Consider the following 24,347-nt stretch of genomic DNA (forward strand, 5'->3'; position numbering starts at 1 on the left):
AGTGTGCAACACACCTTTGAAAATGCTCTACAAAACTTGTCAAATCATACTGCGACCCCATATACCTTGCCACAATTGAGTGCAAACCTTCACATCTTGAGGTAGTTCTAAAGCCAGCAAAAAATTTTCCTCTTATATATACAGTAGCCCACATATGCTTCTCTTCATACATGTTGTTCACCCACGGCTTATCCTCAAGGCCAAATTCTTCAATAAGCTGAACCCACTTACGCTTAAACACGGGAATCTCGTAGTCTCCCAACATGATTTTTCTGAATTTATATGTAAACGATGGATTTCCAACATTGCTAGTTGCATTTCGAATAAGGTGCCAAGCGCATAATCTATGTCTGACTTCGGGAAATACATCTATTACTGCATTCTTAATCGCCATGGCCCCATCAGTTATTATTGAGATCGGGGTCTTACCCTTCATTGCAAACATGAGCTGACGTAGGAGCCAAATATATGTATCAGTAGTTTCATCCACAATTAACACAGCAGCAAAAATAATTGTTTGGTTGTGGTGGTTAACCCCGCTGAATATGACTAATGTACAACTATACTTATTCTTCTTGTACGTAGCATCAAAAGCAATAACATCCCCGAAGAGTCGGTAGTCTAGTTGGCTAATCCCATCAGACCAGAACAAGTTACGTAACAAACCTCTTGAATCATGACATGCTTTGAAATATAATTATATTGTGGATCCTTCAACCGCATATCCTCCAACTTCTTCAAAACTCGTGCTGCATCACCAGGAATTTGACGCCTTTGCCGAGCAATCTCATTGTACATATCTCTGGGACCATAGCCAACAAATTCATACCTGCCTGCTTGACTAGCTAGAAGACCAAATATCTGTGAAGTGCTAATCCCGGACTTTAGCATGTTCATCATTTGCATAATATCTGCCTTTGACATTTTTTTTGTGGGCAGGCAACATAGCACTGAATTATGTATCCAATAGATCATGGTTGTGTTCTTCAGAGAAATAAAAGATATGCCACCTTCCAGTTTTTGGTACAAATTTAACATCCATTCGGGCTTCACACCCAGTTCTTGTTTCCAATCTAGGCTCCTTTTTCCTTTTTTCTATCGTGTAATATTTCTCCTCCCTGAATCCTTACCTATGACATACAAACTTTTGTTTGTAAATCTCGCCAATACTATTCTTGAAGGTCTTGCTCTTCCTCGCACTAAAGCCCTTCGACTTTGAGTACTTCAGATAAAAATCAAATGCAAGCTGCAAAGTAGAAAAGTGATATTTGCCAATTTTCTCCGCAAAATTTTCACTGAAATTTAAAGTTGTAATGTCTTGCACGGAGTCAACCGCATAAGCAGTTTCAAGGATATCTTCTGACTGATCGGCTTCAGAAAAATACACTCCCTCAGTAAATTCATCTCCAAAATCTTGTTCGAATTCATTCTGTTCATCCATCATATCTTGGTCACAAACTAGCTCTTCTTGTTGGTTAATGTCGTCGTCCTCCTAGTATTGCTCATTCATCTCAGTGTCTGTAAATATACCTGACATCTTAAAAATGTCCAATGAAAAAAAAAATTCAGCACACTCCATCTTATAACATTACAAAACATAAATAGATTCTAATATTACTAGCAGGGACGGATCTAGAGATTTTAATATGGAGGTGCCAATTTTTAAATAATTTTTTTAATCTATAAAAATAATTAACATATAGTTATTGGAGTTAGTTTTTTAACGAATTTATTAAGATACATATAATTATAATTTTTTTCCATAATTTTATTTTTAATATGATAATTACATAAAGAAAATATATCAATATCAATAGTACATTATAAAAATATAAAATACCAATAATTTATAGCGTGTTTAGCTAAAAATTATCACATATCTTATTAATTAAAATTCATTCTTTCAAAAATTTTAAAAAATTTGAAAATAAATTATAAATTATAAATTATTTGAAAGACACAGTACCTTTATAGAATATAAGATATAAGATATTTTTATAAAATTTTTCTTTTAACAACGTAAATGTAGAAGAAAAATTAATATATTTTACAAGAAAATAATATCTAAAGTACATAATGTGATTACCAAAACATAATTATGTAAGTTATTATTAATATAAAAATATGAATGTGAAATATATTAATATAAAAAAACAAATAATTTTTTAAAATAAATATAGAAATTATTATATAAAAACTAATTTGAAAGGTATAAAGACTTGAGGGTATGATATTAAATTAGTTAGGTAAAAAATATTAGTGAATTAAACAATTAAGACATAGATCTATTTCATAGTGGAAAATAATACATATAAAACTATTAAATTACATAATATTTTTCTATTTTTTAAACACAAATCTTATATATAAGTATAGTTGCTTAAAATTTTGGGGGGTCCAGGCCACTATTCGCCCCCTCTAGGTCCGTCCCTAATTGCTAGCTAATTAATAATAAAAAATAATAAAATCTATTTATTTTTAGTATTTTTCAATGCCTGTGAATAATTAAAAGATAAAAAAAAATTTTTCATTACACAATCAATTTCACGAATAAAGTATCAAAATAAAGAATTGCAAAATTAGAGATTCTATTCAGTGACCTCGGTTTTGTAATCAAAACGATGGATTATTTTCTGAACATTACAATAAAAAAAATTGATTCGACCTTTGCTGATTGCTGCAACTGTAATTATCAATTAATGATGAACAAATAGTGGATATTAAATAGACGGATAAAAAATGAAAAAAAAAATTGAATATTAAGTAGATGGATATCCGAAAGAAAAATAATGAAATTTAGTATAATCAAAGAGATTGATACACGATTTCAATGGTGGGATTGAATAATTGGTGATGGATTATTCACCAATTTATAATGTTAATATTAAAGAAAAGATAAGATTAGAGTATCTAAATCAAAATAAAACTTTAAAAATTGAGGATAGAATTTTAAAGATAAGATAGATGAATAATAAGATAATCATTTATAAAAATAATAACAAAATTGAAATAGGCGTAGTACACACTTCAATCGATTGGGTAGTACAACCAATCGATTGAATTTGGCAAATCTATATTGTTTTGATGAATTCAATCGATTGTGTATCACAACCAATCGATTGAATTATGAGACCTCAGGTTGTTTTAAAGCAGTCAATCAATTGAGTAGTATAAACAATCGATTGAATTATAAAAAACTCACATTTTAGTCATCGTTCAATCGATTGGGTAATATGACCAATCGATTGATTTTTGCAAAAACAATGCTGCCTTACAATTTTCAATAAGTTGTTTTGTGATAACAATATGTAGTCCAATAGATTGAGTTATGGAAACCTGAAATTCAATCGATCGTTTTGATAATCCAATCGATTGATTTTCAGGGACCACGATTTCACGGCCCTAGACGAAAATATAATCTTTTAATCGATTGGAATAGTCAAAAAATTTATTAAGATCAATAGAAGATCTAATTTGTTATTATTTTTGTTTTTTATTGTTAGTAAACATGATAGATTTATGATAAAATAATTATTTATAAAATAAAAAATAATTTTTATGATTAAATAAAATATATAAGATTAATTTATAATCAAAATTAAAAAAAATTATTTAACTGTTATTAAAAAAAATCTTAAAAAATATATTTTATTTTGAAACATTTAACAATCTGGAATCATCGAATCCATAAGTCGTCTAAGAAAAAGAAATTACTTGGTAAGAAAGATGGGCATTGTAATGATAAGTAGAGTAAAGACAAAAAGGCGTTGAAAACTCCGAACTGATAATAATAATAATAAATAATAACGATTTATTGGTGATTATTATTGTGAAAGATTGGTACTGGATTGAATTTGAGATCGCAGAAATGGAAAAGAGGTTTAAGGGGAAGGTGGCCATCGTTACGGCTTCGACTCAGGGAATCGGGTTCGCCATAGCTGAGAGGCTGGGCTTGGAAGGTGCTTCCGTCGTCATCTCTTCTCGCAAGCAGGTCCTTTTCCCCTTCTCTTCCTCTTTGCCTTCAATTAATTATATTCATTACTCAATTTCCTTGTTTCTGCAGCAAAATGTTGACGAGGCTGCAGAGAAACTTAGGGCTAAAGGAATTGAAGTTTTGGCCCTTGTTTGCCATGTCTCCAACGATCAACAGAGAAAGGATTTGATTCAAAAAACCGCACAGGTCACCCTTTTCTATTCATTTTTATCGAATGCATTATCCTTTGTTAAAATTTGTTTGAATGCTGTTGAATATGCGGTTGAACATTACAGAAGTATGGAAAGATAGATGTGATTGTGTCAAACGCAGCTGCAAATCCTTCTGTTGACCCCATTTTGCAAACCAAAGACTCTGTTCTTGACAAGCTTTGGGAGATTAATGTCAAAGCCTCTATACTTCTTCTCAAGGTAAATTAGTTCAAGCTGTCAATTGTTTGTTGTTATGAGCTAATGTTCTAATTGATGTGTTAACAACCTTTATGTTCTTGCAGGATGCAGCTCCTCACTTGCACAAAGGCTCATCTGTGGTTATTGTTTCCTCCATCGCCGGATTCAATCCTCCTGCTTCTATGTCTATGTATGGAGTGACCAAAACAGCCCTTTTTGGACTTACCAAAGTAGGTACTTCACTTGCCCTGCAAAGTGTTCCTTGAACATCTAACAAAACTGCATATATCTTCTTGTTTTTAAGTCTGATAATTATTTGTAATACGCTGCATAGGCCCTGGCTGCTGAGATGGCCCCAAACACTCGTGTAAACTGTATTGCTCCCGGTTTTGTGCCAACTAATTTTGCCTCGTTTATTACCAGTAATCAAGCTATTGTGAGTAATCTTTCGACTCAAATATGTGTTACCTTTTGCCTTGAGTCTCCTTCCTCACCGTGTATATCTTTGTGTGCTACTGCAGAGGCAAGAGCTTGAAGCAAAGACATTGCTTGGAAGGCTTGGTACAACTGAAGACATGGCGGCTGGGACAGCTTTTTTGGCATCTGATGATGCTTCTTATATCACAGGGGAAACTCTAGTCATTGCTGGGGGAATGCCATCGAGGCTGTAGCTTACGGTTTTCTTCTTTTTGCTGTCTGATATAATTCTGTACCCAAGGGGAAAATAAATATTCTGGTTGTGTTATTTGTATGTTTAAAAAGTGGGTGTTTATTGATACCCCAGAAAATAAGAATTTGAGTGTTAGAATAGATATCATACAAAAATTTCAAGGTAGTGAAATGCATGTATGCATGATGTATAAGAAATTAGATGAGAAAAAGAAACCCTTCTCTTGATATCAAGTGGTTTATAAGGGTTTTCCTTTCAGTTAGTCAAAAAGAGCCTAGAAATTTGTGTTAATTTTGTGTTGCAAATGGGAAAAACAAGTTAAATTATACAGTATTTAGTATTATTTTTAGTTTTAGCAACACTAACAGGATGCTTAGGTTTTTCTGTCTTGTTCTTCCTTTCGTTTTGTGGAAGTGTCTCCAATAATAAATACCCCCCCCCCCCTTTTTCTTTTTTTTTCCTTCCTCCCAAACCAAAAAAGTTTGGCAAAAAGTAAAAAACTGAGTAGGTGAGGAAGACAAGCAGGTAGTGAAAATCCCTAAGTGACAACAATAATAATACTGAATGAATGATTATATTGGCGAGTATGTTGGTTGATCTTGTGAGAGATTATTATTGGATTGAATTTGAGATTGGAGAAATGGTAAAAAAGATTTGAGGGGAAGGTGGCCACTGTTACATCTTCGACTCGGGGAAATGGGTTTGGGATAGCTGAGAGGTTTGGCATGGAAGTTGCTTCTCAAGTCATCTCTTCTCGCAAGCAGGTCCCTTTCCTCTCCTCTTTCCCTCCAATTAAATATATTCATATGATTACTCAATTTCATTTACTCCTACTTATATCTGCAGCAAAATGTTGCAGGCTGCAGATAAACTTAGGGCTAGGGCTAAAGGAATTGAAGTTTTGGCCCTTGTCTGTCGTGGCTCCAACGGTCAACAGAGAAAGGATTTTATTCACAAAAAATGTACAGGTCACCCTTTTCTTCATTTCAATCTTTGTTTAACTGAACATCTACTTGCATATAAATAGTTCTATATTACTATTATCTTTTATTAGAACTTGTTTTATAAGCTATTTGAATGCTGACTGAATATGCGGCTGAGCCTTACAGAAGCATGGAAAGATAGATGTGATTGTGTCCAACGCAGCTGCAAATCCTTCTGTTGACTCCATATTGCAAACCGAAGACTCTGTCCTTGACGAGCTTTGGGAGATTAATGTCAAAGCCTCTATACTTCTTCTCAAGGTAACCATATCTTTCTGTCATGTCATCTCCATTTGGTGAGCTAAGTTTCTAATTAATGTGTTAACCACCTTTATGATTCTTGCAGGATGCAGCTCCTCACTTGCACAGGGGTTCCTCTGTTGTTATTGTTTCCTCTATTGCCGGTTTCAACCTGCCTGCTTCTAGTTCTATGTATATGTATGGAGTGACCAAAACAGCCCTTTTTGGACTTACCAAAGTAGGTACTTCACTTGCCCTGCAAAGTGTTCCTTCTGAAACTAACAAAACTGCATATATCTTCGTGTTTCTTTACTCTGATAATTATTTGTAATATGCTGCATAGGCTCTGGCTGCTGAGATGGTCCCAAACACTCGTGTTAACTGCATTGCTCCCTGTTTTGTGCCAACGAATTTTCCCTTGTTTATTACTAGTAATGAAGCTACTGTGAGTAATCTTTTGACTTAAATATGCTTTTCTTGTCTCAAATCTCCTTCCACACTGTATATCTTTGTGTGCTACTGCAGAGGCTACAGCTTGAAGAAAAGACATTACTTGGAAGGCTTGGTGCAACGGAGCACATGGCTGCCAGTGCAGCTTTTCTGGCATCAGATGATGATGCTTATATGACGGGAAACTCTAGCCAATGCTGGGGGAATGCCATCGAGGCTGTAGCTTACGTTTTCTTCTTATAGTATGTTTCTGCTGTTGGATATAGTTCTGTACCCAGAGAAGGGGGGAAAGGAGGGTGGGGGGGGGGGGGGGGGGTATATTCAAGTTGTTATTTGCATGTTTAAAGAGTGTTATTTAATGTATGCATGACATATAATAATTAGATGCGAAAAAAAAAAAGAATAGTATATCTTAATATTAAGTGGTTTTGAAGGGTTTTCTTTTCAGTTAGTCTATGTAAAGCTTAACTAGAAAGTGAGCCTAGAAATTTGTGTTAGTTTGTATTGCGATTTGCGAATGTGAAAAACAAGTTAAATTGATCCAGTATTTGGTTTTTGTTTTGCAAAGGCCATTTACCAGACTCGGGCCTCAGCAGCTAAACAAACCAACCAAAAAGAACAATAAGTTTGAGAGCATACAGAAAAAGCATAAAATATCTTTCTTTTCGAATTTTGCTTCACAAAAAGTGCTTTCCTTAGAATCTTAATTAAACAAGAGTTTAGTGCAAGACGGAAGTGTTTTTTGATGAATACAAACGGATCTCTTTTTATGAAAAATGTAATTGAAAGCATAAATTTACAGAACATTTAGCTGGTAGATGTTCAAATGAACTTTGAAAATCATAGTTTGGACTTTGGACAGAAATTTTTACCTAAATAATGGTTTTGAAGTTTTTTAGACAACCCAACATTGAAATATTATGGTACCATTGATGGTTTATTACAAGGTACAATAGTTTTTGGTTCTATTTTTAATAAGTCTATTTCTAATTTCATTTCTCAAAGCATTAGCCTTTAATCAGAATCCACACCTTTGAATTTATCATAAATGGGCCTGATTCTGTGCTTAGAATCTTTGCTTTGCAAAATTGCAAACCATTGCTTGGAGATTAAGCTTTGATGACCCGCAATTGAAATGCTTCTTCCAAAAACAGAATGTTACCCTCTCATCACGTTGTTATCTTTTAGTTAGTGCTCTATTGATTATTTCAATGATGGAATAAAGGAGAAACCCAAAATAATAAAAATCTTCAAGGAGGAGAATAGGAATTAGAAGCCAAAATGCGAAAATAGTTCATCCAAATCCATCAGTAAGGTACTATACTTTGTACCATTTAAGTACCTGACCAAAAGAAAAAAAACTTCATATATTTCTATGAAGAAGGAAAGATAATAATAACTTGCAACTGGATCAAACGGTTCATGACTTGGCACTTGTCAAGTGCATTACTTTTTGTGCCACATGTATTCTAGGACTTTTTGGGTCCCAACCCAAGAAAGTTGGTGCTTGCTACAGTTAAAGGATATATCCCAAAGTCTGAGAAGACTGCAAAGTGCAAATTGTTGGCTAAGCTGAACTCAAGCCTCAAATCTAATCAGACTTTGCACTGTGGCCACTTATATAAACATTACATTCATTGATAAATGATGAATGATGATGATGCATGCAATAAAAGGAAACAAAGTAACCCATAACACAAACTAAAAATAAAGGCTCTCTTTTGAACCAAGAACTCACGAGACACCCCTGAATCAGTTCTTCTTTATGCTGCTAAACGACCTAATCCTCCTGATTCCTGATCCATCCTATTTGTAGAAACCGTGAAAGAAAAAACTGCTTCTTCTTCTTCTTCTTCCTCTTTCTTTCTCTGCCAGAATTTCATTTTCATGAAACTTCCATGCATTTGCTTCCAATTCTTGTTTAACAATGAAACCCCAGCATCCCTTATTGTTTGTGTCTCTGGTTATGTGTGATAGTAAGAGTTCTTGTTCTTGAAAGTGTGAGAAAAGCTTGACATGAAAAAGTGGCCTTGTTCCATACCACACCTTTCTGTTCTCTTGTTAAAATCCAGAAGGGTCTTCTCTCAAGACGTAAATGAATCATTTTGATGCATGCTTTTCGTTCTTTGTTGTTGGAGCCCGTGTTTCGGAATCCGTTTATGGCTTCATGCACTTCCTGAAATCGGTTCACACGTTCAGAAGGAAAGCTGTTCCATTTGACTGTCTTTTCTGACAAGCATCACAGACATACAAAACCATAACTTCAAATAAATAAAGCATGCAATTCACAAGAGCTTCTTCAATGGCTGGCTCATGCTTCCATGGGCTTCGCATGCGAAGGTCGAAGAGTAAGCCTTTACCGGAGCTTCCTCCTTCATCGTCTTCCAAGAAAAGGATGAACTCTGACTTAGAGAACATGGAGAGAAAGAGATTTGACAGCTTGGAATCATGGTCCATGATATTGGACTCTGAGAATGTGGAGACATGGGAAGCTTCTAAGGAGGATCAGGAGGAGTGGACTGCAGATTTGTCACAGCTTTTCATAGGGAACAAGTTTGCATCTGGAGCTCACAGTAGAATCTACCGTGGAATTTACAAGCAGAGAGCCGTAGCTGTGAAAATGGTGAGGATCCCGACACAGGACGAGGAGAGAAGATCCTTGCTTGAGCAGCAGTTCAAATCTGAAGTTGCTTTGCTTTCACGTCTCTTTCATCCAAACATAGTTCAGGTAATTCCAAGGGTGTTTATGTATTTTCAACTTCATGCCAGTTTGGTAATTGTCTTCAGATAGAAATATAGGAGACAGATTCTACTTTTTCATCTTGTTTTCTGTCCCATTGTGTGTTTGATTTTGGAAATTATCCTGTTTGAGAGTTCAAAATTCAAGTATACATTTATGCATTGTGAACCATCTATTGTACTTGATGATATTCAAGTTAGAGGTATATGTTTAATTTCTTCTTTGAAATGACTCTTTTAATTTTACAGTTTATTGCAGCTTGTAAAAAACCGCCAGTGTACTGTATCATAACAGAATACATGTCACAAGGAACTCTGAGGATGTATCTGAACAAGAAAGAGCCGTACTCTCTTTCAATTGAAACAATACTAAGGTTAGCTCTTGACATATCTAGGGGTATGGAGTACCTTCACTCGCAAGGCGTCATCCACAGAGATCTCAAGTCAAATAACCTTCTTCTCAATGATGAGATGAGGGTTAAGGTGGCAGATTTCGGCACATCTTGTCTCGAAACAAGGTGCCGGGAGACCAAAGGAAACATGGGAACATATCGTTGGATGGCGCCAGAGATGATTAAGGAGAAACCTTACACTCGCAAAGTTGATGTGTATAGTTTTGGTATTGTGCTTTGGGAACTCACAACTGCTTTACTTCCCTTCCAAGGAATGACCCCTGTCCAAGCTGCTTTTGCTGTTGCTGAGAAGGTCACACCTCTACATCTAAATTTATGTTACATGCTTCATTTCCCTGCTTAGAATTTAGAATATTAGCATTGCCTGTTTTGGTTAGGAAAGCACTCATGTCCTAGCTATACAATGAGGTTGAATCTTTATTAAATATGATGAAGGACATTGTTGAATCTTTTACATCATGCATGTCAGTTAAGGGAATCAGGATGGCAAGCTATTTTGATCATTTGTCAATGATTATGGAGTTTTAATGTTGTTCTATTTTTCCTTTTTAGCATATCAACATGTTGCTGATTGTTGTCAGTATTAGACAGAAGCAGGTTAAGGATGACAGAAAATTCTTAATGCTAATTTGGTAATATATATTTCAGAATCATTTCAGTACTTCTATCATAGTTTAATTAGTCATATCATAGAAAAGAACTTGTTAATTACAATGCACTCCTCATGTCACTTGTGATCAGTTATTACATAGCACAGTAGCTAACACTCCAGACAGAGAAATAGGGAGTAATTTAAGGACCCTAGAATAGGTATTAAATTGAATTAATGCATGTATAAAATCTTTGTGCACCTCACTACTTAATAATAAAGGAAGGCCTAATTGCAAATTGTGTTTGGAGCAGAATGAGAGGCCACCACTGCCGGCAAGTTGCCAGCCAGCACTAGCACACCTCATAAAGCGTTGCTGGGCGGCGAACCCATCGAAGAGGCCGGACTTCAGTGACATAGTGACCACTCTTGAGAAGTACGATGAATGTGTGAAGGAGGGACTTCCCCTAACTCATCATTCAAGACTTGTCAGCAGAAACCTCATTGAACGCTTAAAAGGCTGCGTCTCCATGAGTTCCTCTATACCTGTACATGCTTAACTCCCTCCCTTCCATACCCCTTCCTCCAATAAAGAACACCAAAAGGTATTGTTATTGTCTTCCCTTATTCAAATGAACCTCATATATATATAGATTAACACATGCTTCCTCTTCTTTAATTTCAACTGTACTATTGTAGACTCTAATTCAGAAAAAAATTCAAATGAATAATGCTTTATACACAACAGTTCAAGTAACTACATTCATAATTGCAGTGTGGGCTTCGTTTAACTGGAATTACTTAAACCCAAAAGGCCGTATGCAGAATGCTAGCTATATTTTGTTTGGTTAGGCCATCAACAGAACCAGCTGCGCCTGCAATAGGCATTGAAGAACACCGTTAATTGTTTGTTGGATGAGATAACAAACCGAAAATGCAGCAATTCACTGTGAAAATTGTCACAGAATATTGCAAAATCTAGCTCAGCCAACTATATCTTTGTATTCATTAAGACTCATATGGAGTCCATATGTATAAGGTTGTAGCTGTTAATCTTGTGTCACTAACTGTAAATTTGTGATTGTTATTTCAAGTAATAAGTAGTTAGTCATATAAGCAAGGCGAGTTGCTCCTGAAAGATTCTGAAAACAAATTAAAAGCATCTAGAATATCGAATCAAAATCATAGTAATATTGATTATTGAATTTTCATATATAATATATCCGACAGTGTATCGAACTCAACCTTAAGAAGTAACATTATTCATAGCGTGGTATTCGTCGTTGAGATTCATTATCATGGCCTTACTTATTTCCATGCAAACATGCTCCCCGTTATCCTCTGAAACAATAATTATGCTAATCTAGACCTATGGCAAGTGCAATTTTGTACGACCTGTTTTTCCCTTGAAATAAGTCTAAAATTGATGATCCAAGAGACTAAATTAAAGTCTAAAATGTTTACTTTCTAATGGTATCTGACATGTAAGCATTTATGTACGTATAGAAAATAAAATAGATTATAAAAGGTGGGGTGTCACAGACATTCAGCGTCTTACTTTATGAGAATAGAAAATAAAATGATCCTATCTTAAAAACTTTAATTATTTAAATACATCTTGTTTCATTTAATACAAGTTTTTAAACTCTATAAAAAATATACTTAAAGATAAAAAGAAGTGCACACATTAAAAAAAATAAATTAAAAATTGAAGATTAAAAAGTTTAGCTAACAAAAAAAATTTAAGTATTCTTTATGTTCTTGAGTATTTTTGTAATTTTATAAAATTTATCACTTCTTATCAATTTTCATTTAATTCTTTGACGTACTTTATGCTAAGATACAATACAAAACAATCATATTGGTTTACTCCATTCTCATGCCATAAAACAAACACAAAATTGATTGTCCATAAGACTAGATTAAAGTCTAAAATATTTACTTTCTAATGAGATTTGAGATATAAGTATTTATACACATTTAGAAGATAAAATAAATTATAAAAGATGGGGTGATACGAATATTCAGTATCTTACTTTACAAAAATAGAAAATAAAATGATCTATTTTAAAAATTTTAATTATTTAAATATATTTTATTTTGTTTCATTTAATACAAGCTTCCAACCCCTATAAGAAGATATACTTAGCATGAAAAGAAATACACTAAAAAAAATTAAGAATTGAAGATTAAAAAGTTCAGCTAATAAAAAAATTTAAGTATTCTTTATGTTCTTGAGTATTTTTGTAATTTTATAGAATTCATCACTTCTTATCAATTTTCATTTAATTCTTTGATGTACTCTATGTTAAGATACAATACAAAACAATCATCTTGATTTACTCCATTCTCATGCCATAAAACAAGCACAAAATTGATTATCCATGAGACTAAATTAAAGTCTAAAATGTTTACTTTCTAATGGTATTTGAGATGTAAGCATTTATGCACCTTTAGAAACACAAAAAAATTATAAAAGGTGGAATGTCACAAACATTCACCATCTTACTTTACAAAAAAAAAAAATAAAGTGATCCTATCTTAAAAATTTTAATTATTTAAATGCATCTTATTCCATCTAATACAAGCTTTCAAACTCTATAAAAAATATACTCAGCATGAAAAGGAGTACACACATTAAAAAAAAATAAGAATTAAAGATTAAAAAGTTTAGCTAATAAAAAAATTAAGTATTCTTTATGTTCTTGAGTATTCTTGTACTTTTATAAAATTCATCACTTCTTATCAATTTTCATTTAATTCTTTGACGTACTTTATGTTTAGATACAATATAAAACAATCATCTTGATTTACTCCATTCTCATGCCATAAAACAAGCACAAAAATATTTAAGACCTTGGCCTACTACATCCATCATGGATCAAAATAAATGAATGGGATCCAAGCTGTAGAAGCAGAATATTAATTGAAGGTCCATCAAGATATGCAACTCATACCACATGTTACTGCAAATAAGATCATTATTCATTAAGCATTGTACTAGAGCTTAATACAGAAAATTTAATTACTTTAGTGTAAGGATTGATTATTCATATCCTTAGGAGATTTGTTCCTACATGCAATGCAATGATTCATGGCTTTATTAATAACTGAGAAAGAAGACAACCCCATGCCAGGTACCGTCCTTTTTATCATCATTGAGTGCAACCAACCAAAATAACATTTGTCATCACTCAATCACACTTCCTATCTTCTACCATTATTACTACTACACAATTTTGGAACCTTGTCTGATCTTTTACAAAATACTAATTAGTATAATCACTATTTTCTGGTTCTTAAATTAATAGCCTCTTTCAGCTTTTTTGTTCATTAAAAAAACTAAGATTTTGAAAGAAAAAAATTTATTTAAATACATCAATTTTTTAATAAACCAAAATAGTATAATTTTGGTGTTCCTATTTTACCTCACAAGTAAATTGTTTAGAGAGTCTAGTGTCAAGTAATTTATGCCCTTTGAATTTCGGAACAACATTGTCCTTTGACAATTGACATAGTGATATCTTTCTCGGATAAGATAGAAATTTACAAAAAAAAAAAAAAAAAAAAAAAGCCAAAAGAAAGTTTAAAAATCCAACGCTGACCTTTTTGGGTGAAATCCTTCCAAATCCTTGTCAAATTTGAGAACAAGTTATCTATCATATGTGGCAATATGTTAGAGGTACAATTTTATATAAATGGACCGAATCTATTAGTCCTGAGAGAAAAAATTAGGAATTTTTTTAAGAGAAATTTATAGTGATTAACTATTTTTAGTATTTTTTGTCATTATTTAGTTAGTATATATATTAAATTATCTTTAGTAAATAAATTTTATTAATTCATATGTGTAAATTTTAAAAAATATAAATATAAATATATTTATTTATGTGTAATTGTGTATAGAATTTTAATAAATATAAATACAAATTATATATTTTTTGTGTGTAAAACGTATGTAAATATGAGTATAAATTATTGTTAGTCAATTATTGGACAAAAATAATAATATTTATTGAGAATGTAGCATTGTTTTTTTTTTAATTCGTTAATCTTGAAATTTTTATTATTTTATTGGTTGATTGCTTGTTTAAATTTTTATTTTTTATGATTCATATGTAACTGTAGGCTTCATTTCATATGCTTAGGTCCCCTAGTGGTAAATTACTTTAAAAAATGAAAAAAAAAAAAAGCATTAAGTTGAAGGAGCTGGAATTGACAAAATTGACTTAAGAGAAACAATGAATGTGGTTAGTCTTTAAGATGGAACGCAAGCCAGTCAAAGATATGGACGCATGGTTAGGCTTATGCTTAGAAAAGCTCATGTTAAAGTCATAATATCACACATTCACACGCATAACGTGAGACCATATAGATTGAAAATTTAGTCCTCCTAAAAAGGTACTAGCTAAAAAAAATCGATGACAACAAAAGCTCAGATTGTTACTTAATTAATGCAATTTTTTATTTTTGTCTTCATTATTGGGAGTCATCTCCAAGTAGGAATTGCTCGTATTATATGACCGACTTCCAACGATGCAAACGCTGGAAAATTTTGACGTCTAGCATGGTCCTGCCACAAATGTGTTAGTTCATTGGAGCGAGCTCATAAGGTTTTTTCGTCCACACAGTAACACCAAATCAATTAAGAAAAAATAAGAACCACACTCCAATTTCAGCGGAGGCTATTACACTATTTAGTTCTCTCTGATTCGTATATGTGGAAATTGACAGGCCACACATCCCACGTATTTAACTTCCAACTTTCATGTTAAATCAAAACTTTTTCAATCTTTTCTCAAGCAATATGCAGAATATATTAGGAAATGCAAAATAAACCTAGTTAATGAATGAATACGTTATAATATCAACAATTTATAATGCCATTATATTACGTATACATTAAAATTAACTACTAAATTATATATATATTTATATATAATATACGGTAATTAATTTTAATGATTAATTTTAATATATAAATAATATTTTTATTTATAATAGAACATTTATATACATAGAATATCCACAAATATACTAATAAAAAAATGGTTAAAAACTAACAAATTTTATTATTTTTAGTTATTAATTTAATTTTTTTAATTTAATAATAATTAAAAATAATAAATTATGCTAATTTTCTAAGGTTACTGATCCTAATCCTTAAAAACGATATATATCCAAAAAGTGGCTAATAACTATCTCTAACGAACGAACTATGATGAGTGAAATATTTAAATATTTAAATATTTAATGCGAGGCTTCTGAAGAAGACATTTCTAAAGAGAATTATATATTTTTTTTTATTGTCCTTGCGCCGCCATCAAGCATAACCATTAAGAGGAATTTCGTCACTAATTAATATTACAACAAAAGTTGTAGTAGTGACAAACAAGCATGAGGAATGCTCCCTTATTGCCAAATGTGGCATAACGTAGTTTACAACAATTGGTGGCGAAATAAATTTGTTTAAAACAATATTTATCTACAACTACAACTAATCCATTTGCTTTCAACCATACAAATATACACATGGTGCCAAAATAGCCAAGGCATGCTTAATCAACATGGGATTAAATTATATAAGAAAAAACACACACACACAATATCCCCACCATTCATTTGAAGAAAACATCTAGTTTCTTCATTACCCTAATTAAACACCGCCATGGAGAAAACACAAAATAAAGAGAACCTAGAGAACACCGTAAAAAGGAATTTGGAGTGAAGTGGGGAGAGAGAGCATTTTTCCTGCGCCTTTTGCTTTAATCGAAGCCACTGCTTTCGCCGACCTCGTTCTTGGCGACACCCACCCATCCCCATCTATACTTTCATTTTCTATTTTCTTATCACATTATTTAACTATTATAATGATACTCCATAATCATGTTTACGGTCACCAAGTACATACTATTATCGCGTTAGTATTATAGTTTAATCTAGAGGCATATTTTCGGATAACCACTGTATAATAAAATAATTGAAATAAAATTGATGTGCAGGGCATGCAGTTTGAAAGAATTAAATTGGACCACTATATATATATTTTTTCCTGAAAGGTGTTTCGTCATCACCGGCAACTGCAGCATTGACATAATCGACACACCGCCCAATTACTTTGATGCCATACAAACATGCCCAACGGTGCTCTCACAGCACCTTTCCATTTCATTCCAACCACGAAACGACGTCGTTTAGTGGACAACCTTACAACATTCGAACATGTTTTGCTCACACTTTCCTAATGCCTGCTACACTAGTAGCCAGTAGTAGCCAATAAAATATTAATACTTAGCAGTATTACTAGGAGGTTAATTTATAAAAAAGAAAATAAAACATACTTAGTTAGAAATGGTATCAATTTATTAACTACAGTCGTAGATAGGAAAATGAAAGCTCCGTTGAATTAAAGGGTGAAAGAAAATAAAAGAAATTCGTTCAACAATAACAAACAGAGAACTATAGAAGACATTCTCGATTGAAGTGGCCTACAAAGCATCAATCAATCAATCAATCAGCAGAGACATAACAATCAATGATCCGATCATCTCAGAAACAACAAAACCCAAAAAGGGAAGAAATGTGTATGACGAGAACAAATTGAAACCACAGAATATTAGGTTGATGATTAAGTATGAACTAATTGTGATTGTAACAATAGTAATCACCTAGAGCAAACAAAAACCAGACTACTATGTCTTTTTGTACATCGAAGGGGGTAGTGATTAACAATAATAATGTACAAAAATAGATAAATAAAGGGAAAAAAGAAAGGGCAAGGACTAATTAAACCCACCTTTAATTTGCTCTATTCATGTTCCTTTTATTTGATTGTCTATTACTCACTACTGCCCCTGACCCCAACCACCCCAAATCTTGTCTCCAATGAAACTAACTAACCTCCTAACTGGACCTTTCTCCTCACCACCTTCAACCCCAACATCGCCGCCGCCGTCACCAGCTTCATCGTCAACACGACCAGCCCCGCCGCTTTTACTACTCTCCGCCGCAGATTCCATGGGTTCATCAGATACCAGCGCCAACTGCTCGGGCTTGCTCTTATAAGAACCCTTCTTGTTCCTCTTGTCTTTCTTCTTGTTCTTTGGGGGCTCGTTATTGCTCTCTAACCAGGCCTCATAGGCGTCGATAATTTCATGTATGCGTCGTTGATTAGGAGAGTTGTCCCACCTTTCCCAGTAAATCTTGTAGCAAATGAAGCAGCCGCAGTTATACAGAGGCGGATGGTTACCCTCCACAACCACCTTCTGGCTGTTGCCGTTATTGTTGGTGGTGGTGGTGGTGGTGCGGCGAGGTTTGGGGTTGGAGGAAGAGGGGCTAGAGGAAAAGGGACATGTTAGGAGATAAGCAAGGACTTCTAAGTCTTGAGGAGAAAGAGCGACGGTGAGAGTGAGGATGGCGGGTGGCAGGAAGGCGAGGTGGTGGTCCGATATTACCGGCGGCGAGGGATGCACCGTTCCTTTACGATAGAGCTTCTTCATGTTTTCTTGGTTTTCAGTCAACTTGAAGTTGTTCAGCCTCGACAGTTCCAAGAGATGAAGATTAAAAAAAGAGAAAAGAAAAGACTTTGGAGTTTGAAGGGTAGATGAGGTTTTATTCTGATTCTGTGTAGAGAAGAGGGAGAAAGAGAGAAATAAATGGGTGGGAAGAGAGAGAGAGAAATGAAGAGATGCTATTGCAATCGGTATCTGATAGTATTAGTAATAGTAATATTAATTAATGTGTTGTGGTAATTAATGTAACATAATGAAATTGTTAATGGAGTATACATTGGGAAGGGGTAGTGCTCACGTGTGATGCGGTTCTTCATCACTTCCTGCTCCTCTGCTATACCTGCCACTCGATACTTATTTTTTTAAAAAAAATTATCAAAGTATTAGTGAATTTTATGAATACCAGATAAAAATATCTTTAAATTAAGAAAATTAACGTTATATTTATAAAAAATAAATTCTGTATAATAAAAGTATTTAAATTTTAATTTTTAAATTTTTTATTAAAATTTTTAAATTATTCTACCTTTAATTTTAATTTTATTACCATAAATTTTTTATTTTTTATTCAATTTATTGGCTTTTTTCTGATATTTTTTATCGCACTCAAATCTCTCATCCGATGGTCTTTTTCATAGCATTCATAGTCTTTATTTTTATTCCTTTTCTATCGTCTCCATGCCATAGTTGTCAGAACCGAACCGGTGATCAAACCGGTGAGGTCACTGGGTCACTGAGTTACTGGTTCAACCGGTGGGTCACTGGTCGAACCGGTTAACCCAGTATAATTAAGTAATTATGTAAAATTTAATTATTTTTTCTTTATTATAAGTACTTTTATTTTGTTTTTATAAAAATAATAATTATTTTCAAATTTTAATACTTTATTAATTAATTTATATTTATTGTATTATTGTATTATTATAAATAAAAACTTACATACAGTTAATTTTCATGTGAAGCTGATATTTAAAAATGAGCAATGCTAGGGGGCCAGCAATTTTTGTGATTGTTAGCCATCAACTAGCCATCAATGATAATTTGATGGTGTGAGATTGGTGTGAGATTTCATCCAATGGCTCACCTTCCTCTGCTGGTTGCATGCTGGCCAAAATTCAATAAAACTGCTGGCCTCCTAGACTTTTCCTTTAAAAACAGTTAGATGATTTGACAAGTTTAACTAAATATCATCTAACGATTTTCAATTATTAACTTCATATGAAGATAATTGCATGTGAGTCTTTACCTATTATTATATGCTACAATTATTTATTGAAAAAATAATATTAACAGATATCATATAATCATAAAAAGAAAAAATAAATTATGGTTAATAATTTTTTTATCTTTTTAATATATATATATATATATATATATATTAATAAAATTTATAGTTAAATAAAATATAATTGATTTAAAAATGAGTGACTTTAAAATTAAAATTAATTGAATATAAGTAAAATAAAAAATTGCTATATGTATTCATTAAAAATAATATTAATATATTATATAATTATAAAAAGAAAAAATAAGTGAGTTTATAATTATTGTTAAATAAAAATATAATTAATTAATTTAAAAATGAGTGAGTTTATAACTAAAATTAAAATAAAATAAATAAAAGTAAACTATTTGATGAAAGATATCTATATATATTATAATTTGCATATATATTAATGAAAATCAACACAGCTCAGCGGCAAGAGAAGTTTTGATCTTCCAGCAGATAGGGGTTTGAACCCCATATCACACATTTTGGATAATTTGCCTTTCAAACGGTTCGGTCAGACCGGTCTTACCGAGTTTGACCGGTTTTCACCGGTTTACTCCGGATTTGACCGGTTCGTTCCGGTTTTATACCTTGTACGGTCCAAATATCAAACCGGACCAGTACTAAGTCCGGTTCATCGGTTTCTGGTTGAACCGGCCGGTCCGGTCCGGTTCTGCTAACTATGCTCCATGCTCCTCCTCAACTATCTCAGAAACTTTTAATTCACCGCAGAACATCACACACCCTCTTAAGTAAGCCCTTTTTTGTTGGCTCCTTCCTCTGTCTTGATGTTACTAGTATTGTTGCTAGCTCCACCGCCTCCAACCTCTTCATCTTCCTCTTTAGTCTTGATGACAAAGCGAAAACAATAGGAAGCCTCTTCGATGGTAACATCAGTATCGGATCAAACAAGAGGTCCAAGACGCGGCTGAAGATGTGCGGCAGACAATGAAACTTTTTTTCAGCAGCGACTACAATATCGACACCAAATTGAATGGTGATGTTGCGTTTTTGGGATACAAAATAATCCTTTATAATGGAAGCTCTAGATAGTAATGCAATAGATGATTGCAGCATTAACATTAACAACAAAATCAACCAATGCCAATAAAGAATTAGAGAAAAAACTATAAAGAAATAGTTTTTAATCGTTTTAGTTAAATTTTTTTTCTTTAATTTAAAAGGCTTTTTTTGTGTGAAGGAATGTGGTAAAAAAATGAGAAAGAACTCACCATACTAAATTTTTCTATTAGAAATTAATTGAGGTCTTTCATCATCACCACCACTATTGATTTTATCCTGGTTTATTGTAGAAATAGTTTTAGATTTCATGACAAAAATTTTAAAGATGCAGATTAAATTATGAAAGGTTAGAAAAGTGACTTGAGATTGAGGGTGTGGTAGTTTAAAAATTTTATTAAAAAATTAATAAAAAATTAGAATTTAAATATTTTTGTCATTCAGAACCCATATTCAATAGATATATTATTAATTTTTTTAGTTTATAAATATTTTTATCAATATTTATAAATTTTATGAATACTTTTGATAATTTAAAAAAAAAATAGCTAATGACATGTGTACGTTAAACTTATCTTTTATATATTGTTTTATATAAAAAGTTTTTTTTTAATTAATAGCATCTGATGTAATCTAAATAAAATAACGTGTACTACTCATTAAAAATGACATGTTAGAGTTAACAAATAAAATTGTAAGTTATGTGTTTTAATTTAAAAAAAAAACATATATAGTTCATTTGAACATAAAAAAATTATAGTTAACTTATTTAGTATATTATTGTTTTTAGCCTTAATTATTCATACAAAACATGATAAAATAAAACTAAAATTTATTTAATTTATAAAAATACAATATTTCTTACTTAATAAAAAATATTTAAAAAAATATACAAATAATAGAAATTAAAATAATTAATTATAAACCAATAATATTAAGATTGATTTAGTTTAAAAATAGTCAGTATTTGTTTGGGCATCATTATTTTGATAAAAAAATATTTTTTTTAATGAAAAAATATCGTTTTTATTTTTTAGCGTGTTTGGTAAATTTTTAGTAGTAAAAGTAAAAACACTAGAAAAATTAAAAAAATATATATTTTTTGAGAATTTGTAATTATATCTTTTTTTAAAAGATCTTTTTTCTTTAAAAAAAAGATATTTTTTATGTAATAAATAAATAAGTACTTTTATATCGTTATATCCAAACATAATTGATAGATAAAAAGATCTTTTTGTATGAGATATCCAAATATAAAATTACTTTTACTTTTTCATAAGATCTTTTAAAAAAAATAACTCAAAAAAAGATCTTCTTTTAAAAACTTACCCAAACAAGCTCTAACATGAACATATGAAATAAAAGAATGAATAACAAGGTGTAAAAAGTGGTATGAAGTAAAAGTTAACAATTTTTTTCTTTTGTGTTTTGGGTGGATATAAAAGCTAAATAATATAATATTTGAGCTTTATATTCTTCTCTCTACTATAATTTCTATTTTCTACAAGAATTTAAAATAAAAAATGTCGTCTTATTCAAAATTTCAATACATGCAGGATCATCATTAAAATTATTATACTTGTCGATCATCGATGAACAGATTGGATTAACCAATCAATATTAACCTTGGTCATTATATATTAAACCGAAAGTCTCAGTAACGGTCGGATGATAATAAAAGGTTATAGCAAATTCTGTTACTACTTGGATTAAAAAATAAGTATAATTCTTCTTAAACAATAGAATATGTTGACACGAGGAGGGACAAAGACACAAAAATAAAAAGTAAGTTTATCATAAAATGGGTACCTCGATTTAATATTTGTACCTGTTATATATAATTATTAATTATAGAATATTTAATTTATATATCGCATTTTTTTCTTATATTGTTATAAAGATAGCCTATAATTAATAGAATTCAAATATACTTAGTATAATTTAATGGATCACTTTTTTCGATAAATACTTTTTATATAAAATAGAATCTAATTTTATATATAATAATATATTATTAAAATAATAAAAAATAAAAAGAATGAATATAAAACGCAGAACTAAAAAAATGGATTGATTTCGCCTTCTATTTTTGTAAGGAACATAGATATGATAATACACTTTTTTATTTTTTATTTGGAAAAAGAAAAAAAATCTTTAAACTCTTGCTAAATTTTTCACAAAGGGAATAAAGCATGGAGCTAAAATAAGTCGAAGAACACCATGCATTGATGGGTGGTGAGTAGTAAGAGGAGTAGTTATGAACCCTGTAGATAATCCAATTCTAGCAAGAAAAAGGGGGACACGTATACTCAATTTTAAATTATTGAACAATCGGAAGCAATTTATTTACAATACTTAGTTGACATTCATAAATAAATAGATTCTAAAATAGATATTTATATGAGTTGTAAGTAAAAATTTTTATTTAATAGAATTTTTTTGTTTGAAGTATTTATAAAATACTATGATGGTTCGGTTGCTTTATTATTTCGTCTGTTCTTCAGCAATTCCAAAGTGTCATTTGGTCAAATAATGTTGTTTGGTCTTGGATCTATGTTATGCCGACATGGGTAAATCATTAATGTCAATGGTTGTAGAGGACTAAAAAAAAAGAGATCAAGTGGGTCAAAGATAAACCATTAATTAAAGGGTGCCACCTTATCTCTCTCATGGAGAACTCTTCTCTTATAAGGAGTGTTTCTCTTTAGTTCTGTGCTTACCTGTTTTATCTTTCACACCTTTACGCAAATTTTTATATTTATCTTCTTTCTTTTATTGCTGCAATACTACATATGGCCTATAAAGAGGAATAATCTGTTGAAGGCGAAGTTATCTCCATCAATCCAGACGAGGACGAGAGTTTTACTAAAGAAAATTTGAATATAGTGGGAAAGATTCTCTCGGATAAAGAAATTAGCTTTGAGACTTGCAAAGTAGCTCTTTTGGAAATTTGGAAAAATTCAGAAAGAGTAGTCATCTCCAATGTCGGCAGAAACAAAGGGTTTATCAGCTTTAAAAATACAAGGAAATGCATTCAAATACATAAGGGATGACCTTGGAGTATTAGAAAAAATCTTGTTAATCTGCAGATATAGAATGGAAGAGAGTCAGTCTACGAAGTGGATCATAAGTATATGAAATTATGGGTGCAAATACATGGACTTCCACTTAATTATATAACAAGGAAAACAACTGATATTATTAGTAAGAAAATATGAGTCGTGATAAAAACAGAAAATCCCAGATTGAACAACATACTACACAGAACTTTCTTGAAGGTGAACGTGACAATGAACACACTAAACCTTTGCCAACTGGCTTCTGATTAGTGAGATAAAATCATCAAACTCTTTGGGTAAATATGAGAGAATTCAAAATAGTTATTGCCTAAATTATGGAATTCTTGGTCATACCAAGAAGGAATATAAAAATTCAATGGCTATGGCAAGTTGGGACCACATGAAGCCAAGGTATAGACTGGGTATGGGGGTTAATAGAGTCAGGGCCATTTCAGTCAGGGGAATAGAGCAGGAAGAAGAAGAGGAGAACAGAAAATGGACAGAGGCTAAACATGCATGTGAGGGGAAGATTGTAAAAATGAAGAGCGTGAAGGAGCATTGGGTAGAAGAGAGTGGCACAGGCAGGGGAGTAGGAGGAGGGTTTCAGAGAACTCTCGAAACAAATTCAAAGTAGCAGAAGATGTTAAGTAGAGAGAGTCAGGGATCTAGCTAGAGTCTAGAGAGCAGTTGAGGAGGATTCAAAAAATATGATAATCAAGCGTGTTTTTTTAGACAGGAAAGATTTAAGAAGAAGTGACAAGTCAGTAGACCTTATAAATAGGATGAGAAAAAGAAAGGATAAGCTTCAAGAGATAGGTGAAGTGAATTGTGCGTCCAGGCTCAATGTGGAACAAGAGGTTTCTGGGCCATGCAATATTTAGAATGTTAAAGAGAGGCATGAGGAGCATATTGAAGTTGCGGAAAATATGGAGGGCCAACCTTTTGTTATGAAAACAAGGTTGAATGAGTTACATCTGGATGAGCTAAAGGATATTGAGGATCGGATTAAAAACTAGTAAG

At 32.1% G+C, this 24,347-nt stretch overlaps 3 protein-coding genes and 1 pseudogene across 4 annotated transcripts; 3 read left to right on the top strand and 1 right to left on the bottom strand.

Annotated features, from left to right (window-relative positions):
- The first annotated feature begins 3,736 nt into the window (after positions 1 to 3,736).
- LOC130936089 (tropinone reductase-like 3) lies at positions 3,737 to 5,193 on the top strand. The gene is made up of 6 exons (XM_057866077.1): positions 3,737 to 3,991; positions 4,064 to 4,180; positions 4,270 to 4,404; positions 4,488 to 4,613; positions 4,718 to 4,819; positions 4,905 to 5,193. Exons 1-6 carry the CDS (start codon positions 3,869 to 3,871, stop codon positions 5,052 to 5,054), a joined length of 753 nt encoding a protein of 250 aa, XP_057722060.1. The 5' UTR covers positions 3,737 to 3,868; the 3' UTR covers positions 5,055 to 5,193.
- Positions 5,194 to 5,617: 424 nt separating this feature from the next.
- LOC130934154 (tropinone reductase-like 3) lies at positions 5,618 to 6,964 on the top strand (annotated as a pseudogene).
- A 1,444-nt stretch (positions 6,965 to 8,408) lies between these two features.
- On the top strand, positions 8,409 to 11,621 carry LOC130943501 (serine/threonine/tyrosine-protein kinase HT1). 2 transcript variants are annotated; one of them, XM_057871407.1, is made up of 4 exons: positions 8,409 to 9,454; positions 9,715 to 10,170; positions 10,782 to 11,072; positions 11,243 to 11,621. In XM_057871407.1, exons 1-3 carry the CDS (start codon positions 9,005 to 9,007, stop codon positions 11,025 to 11,027), a joined length of 1,152 nt encoding a protein of 383 aa, XP_057727390.1. In that variant the 5' UTR covers positions 8,409 to 9,004; the 3' UTR covers positions 11,028 to 11,072; positions 11,243 to 11,621. The 2 variants fall into 2 exon arrangements, with proteins under 2 accessions (XP_057727390.1, XP_057727396.1); XM_057871413.1 differs by lacking the exon at positions 11,243 to 11,621 and adding an exon at positions 10,431 to 10,510 and having other exon boundaries at positions 10,782 to 11,009.
- A 5,348-nt stretch (positions 11,622 to 16,969) lies between these two features.
- On the bottom strand, positions 16,970 to 18,160 carry LOC130937241 (uncharacterized). Its single transcript, XM_057867068.1, has one exon. The coding sequence runs from the start codon at positions 17,964 to 17,966 to the stop codon at positions 17,313 to 17,315; it is 654 nt and encodes a 217-aa protein (XP_057723051.1). The 5' UTR covers positions 17,967 to 18,160; the 3' UTR covers positions 16,970 to 17,312.
- Positions 18,161 to 24,347: the final 6,187 nt, after the last annotated feature.

This window comes from Arachis stenosperma, chromosome 1 (assembly GCF_014773155.1).
Source record: "Arachis stenosperma cultivar V10309 chromosome 1, arast.V10309.gnm1.PFL2, whole genome shotgun sequence".
Lineage (NCBI taxonomy): Eukaryota > Viridiplantae > Streptophyta > Magnoliopsida > Fabales > Fabaceae > Arachis > Arachis stenosperma.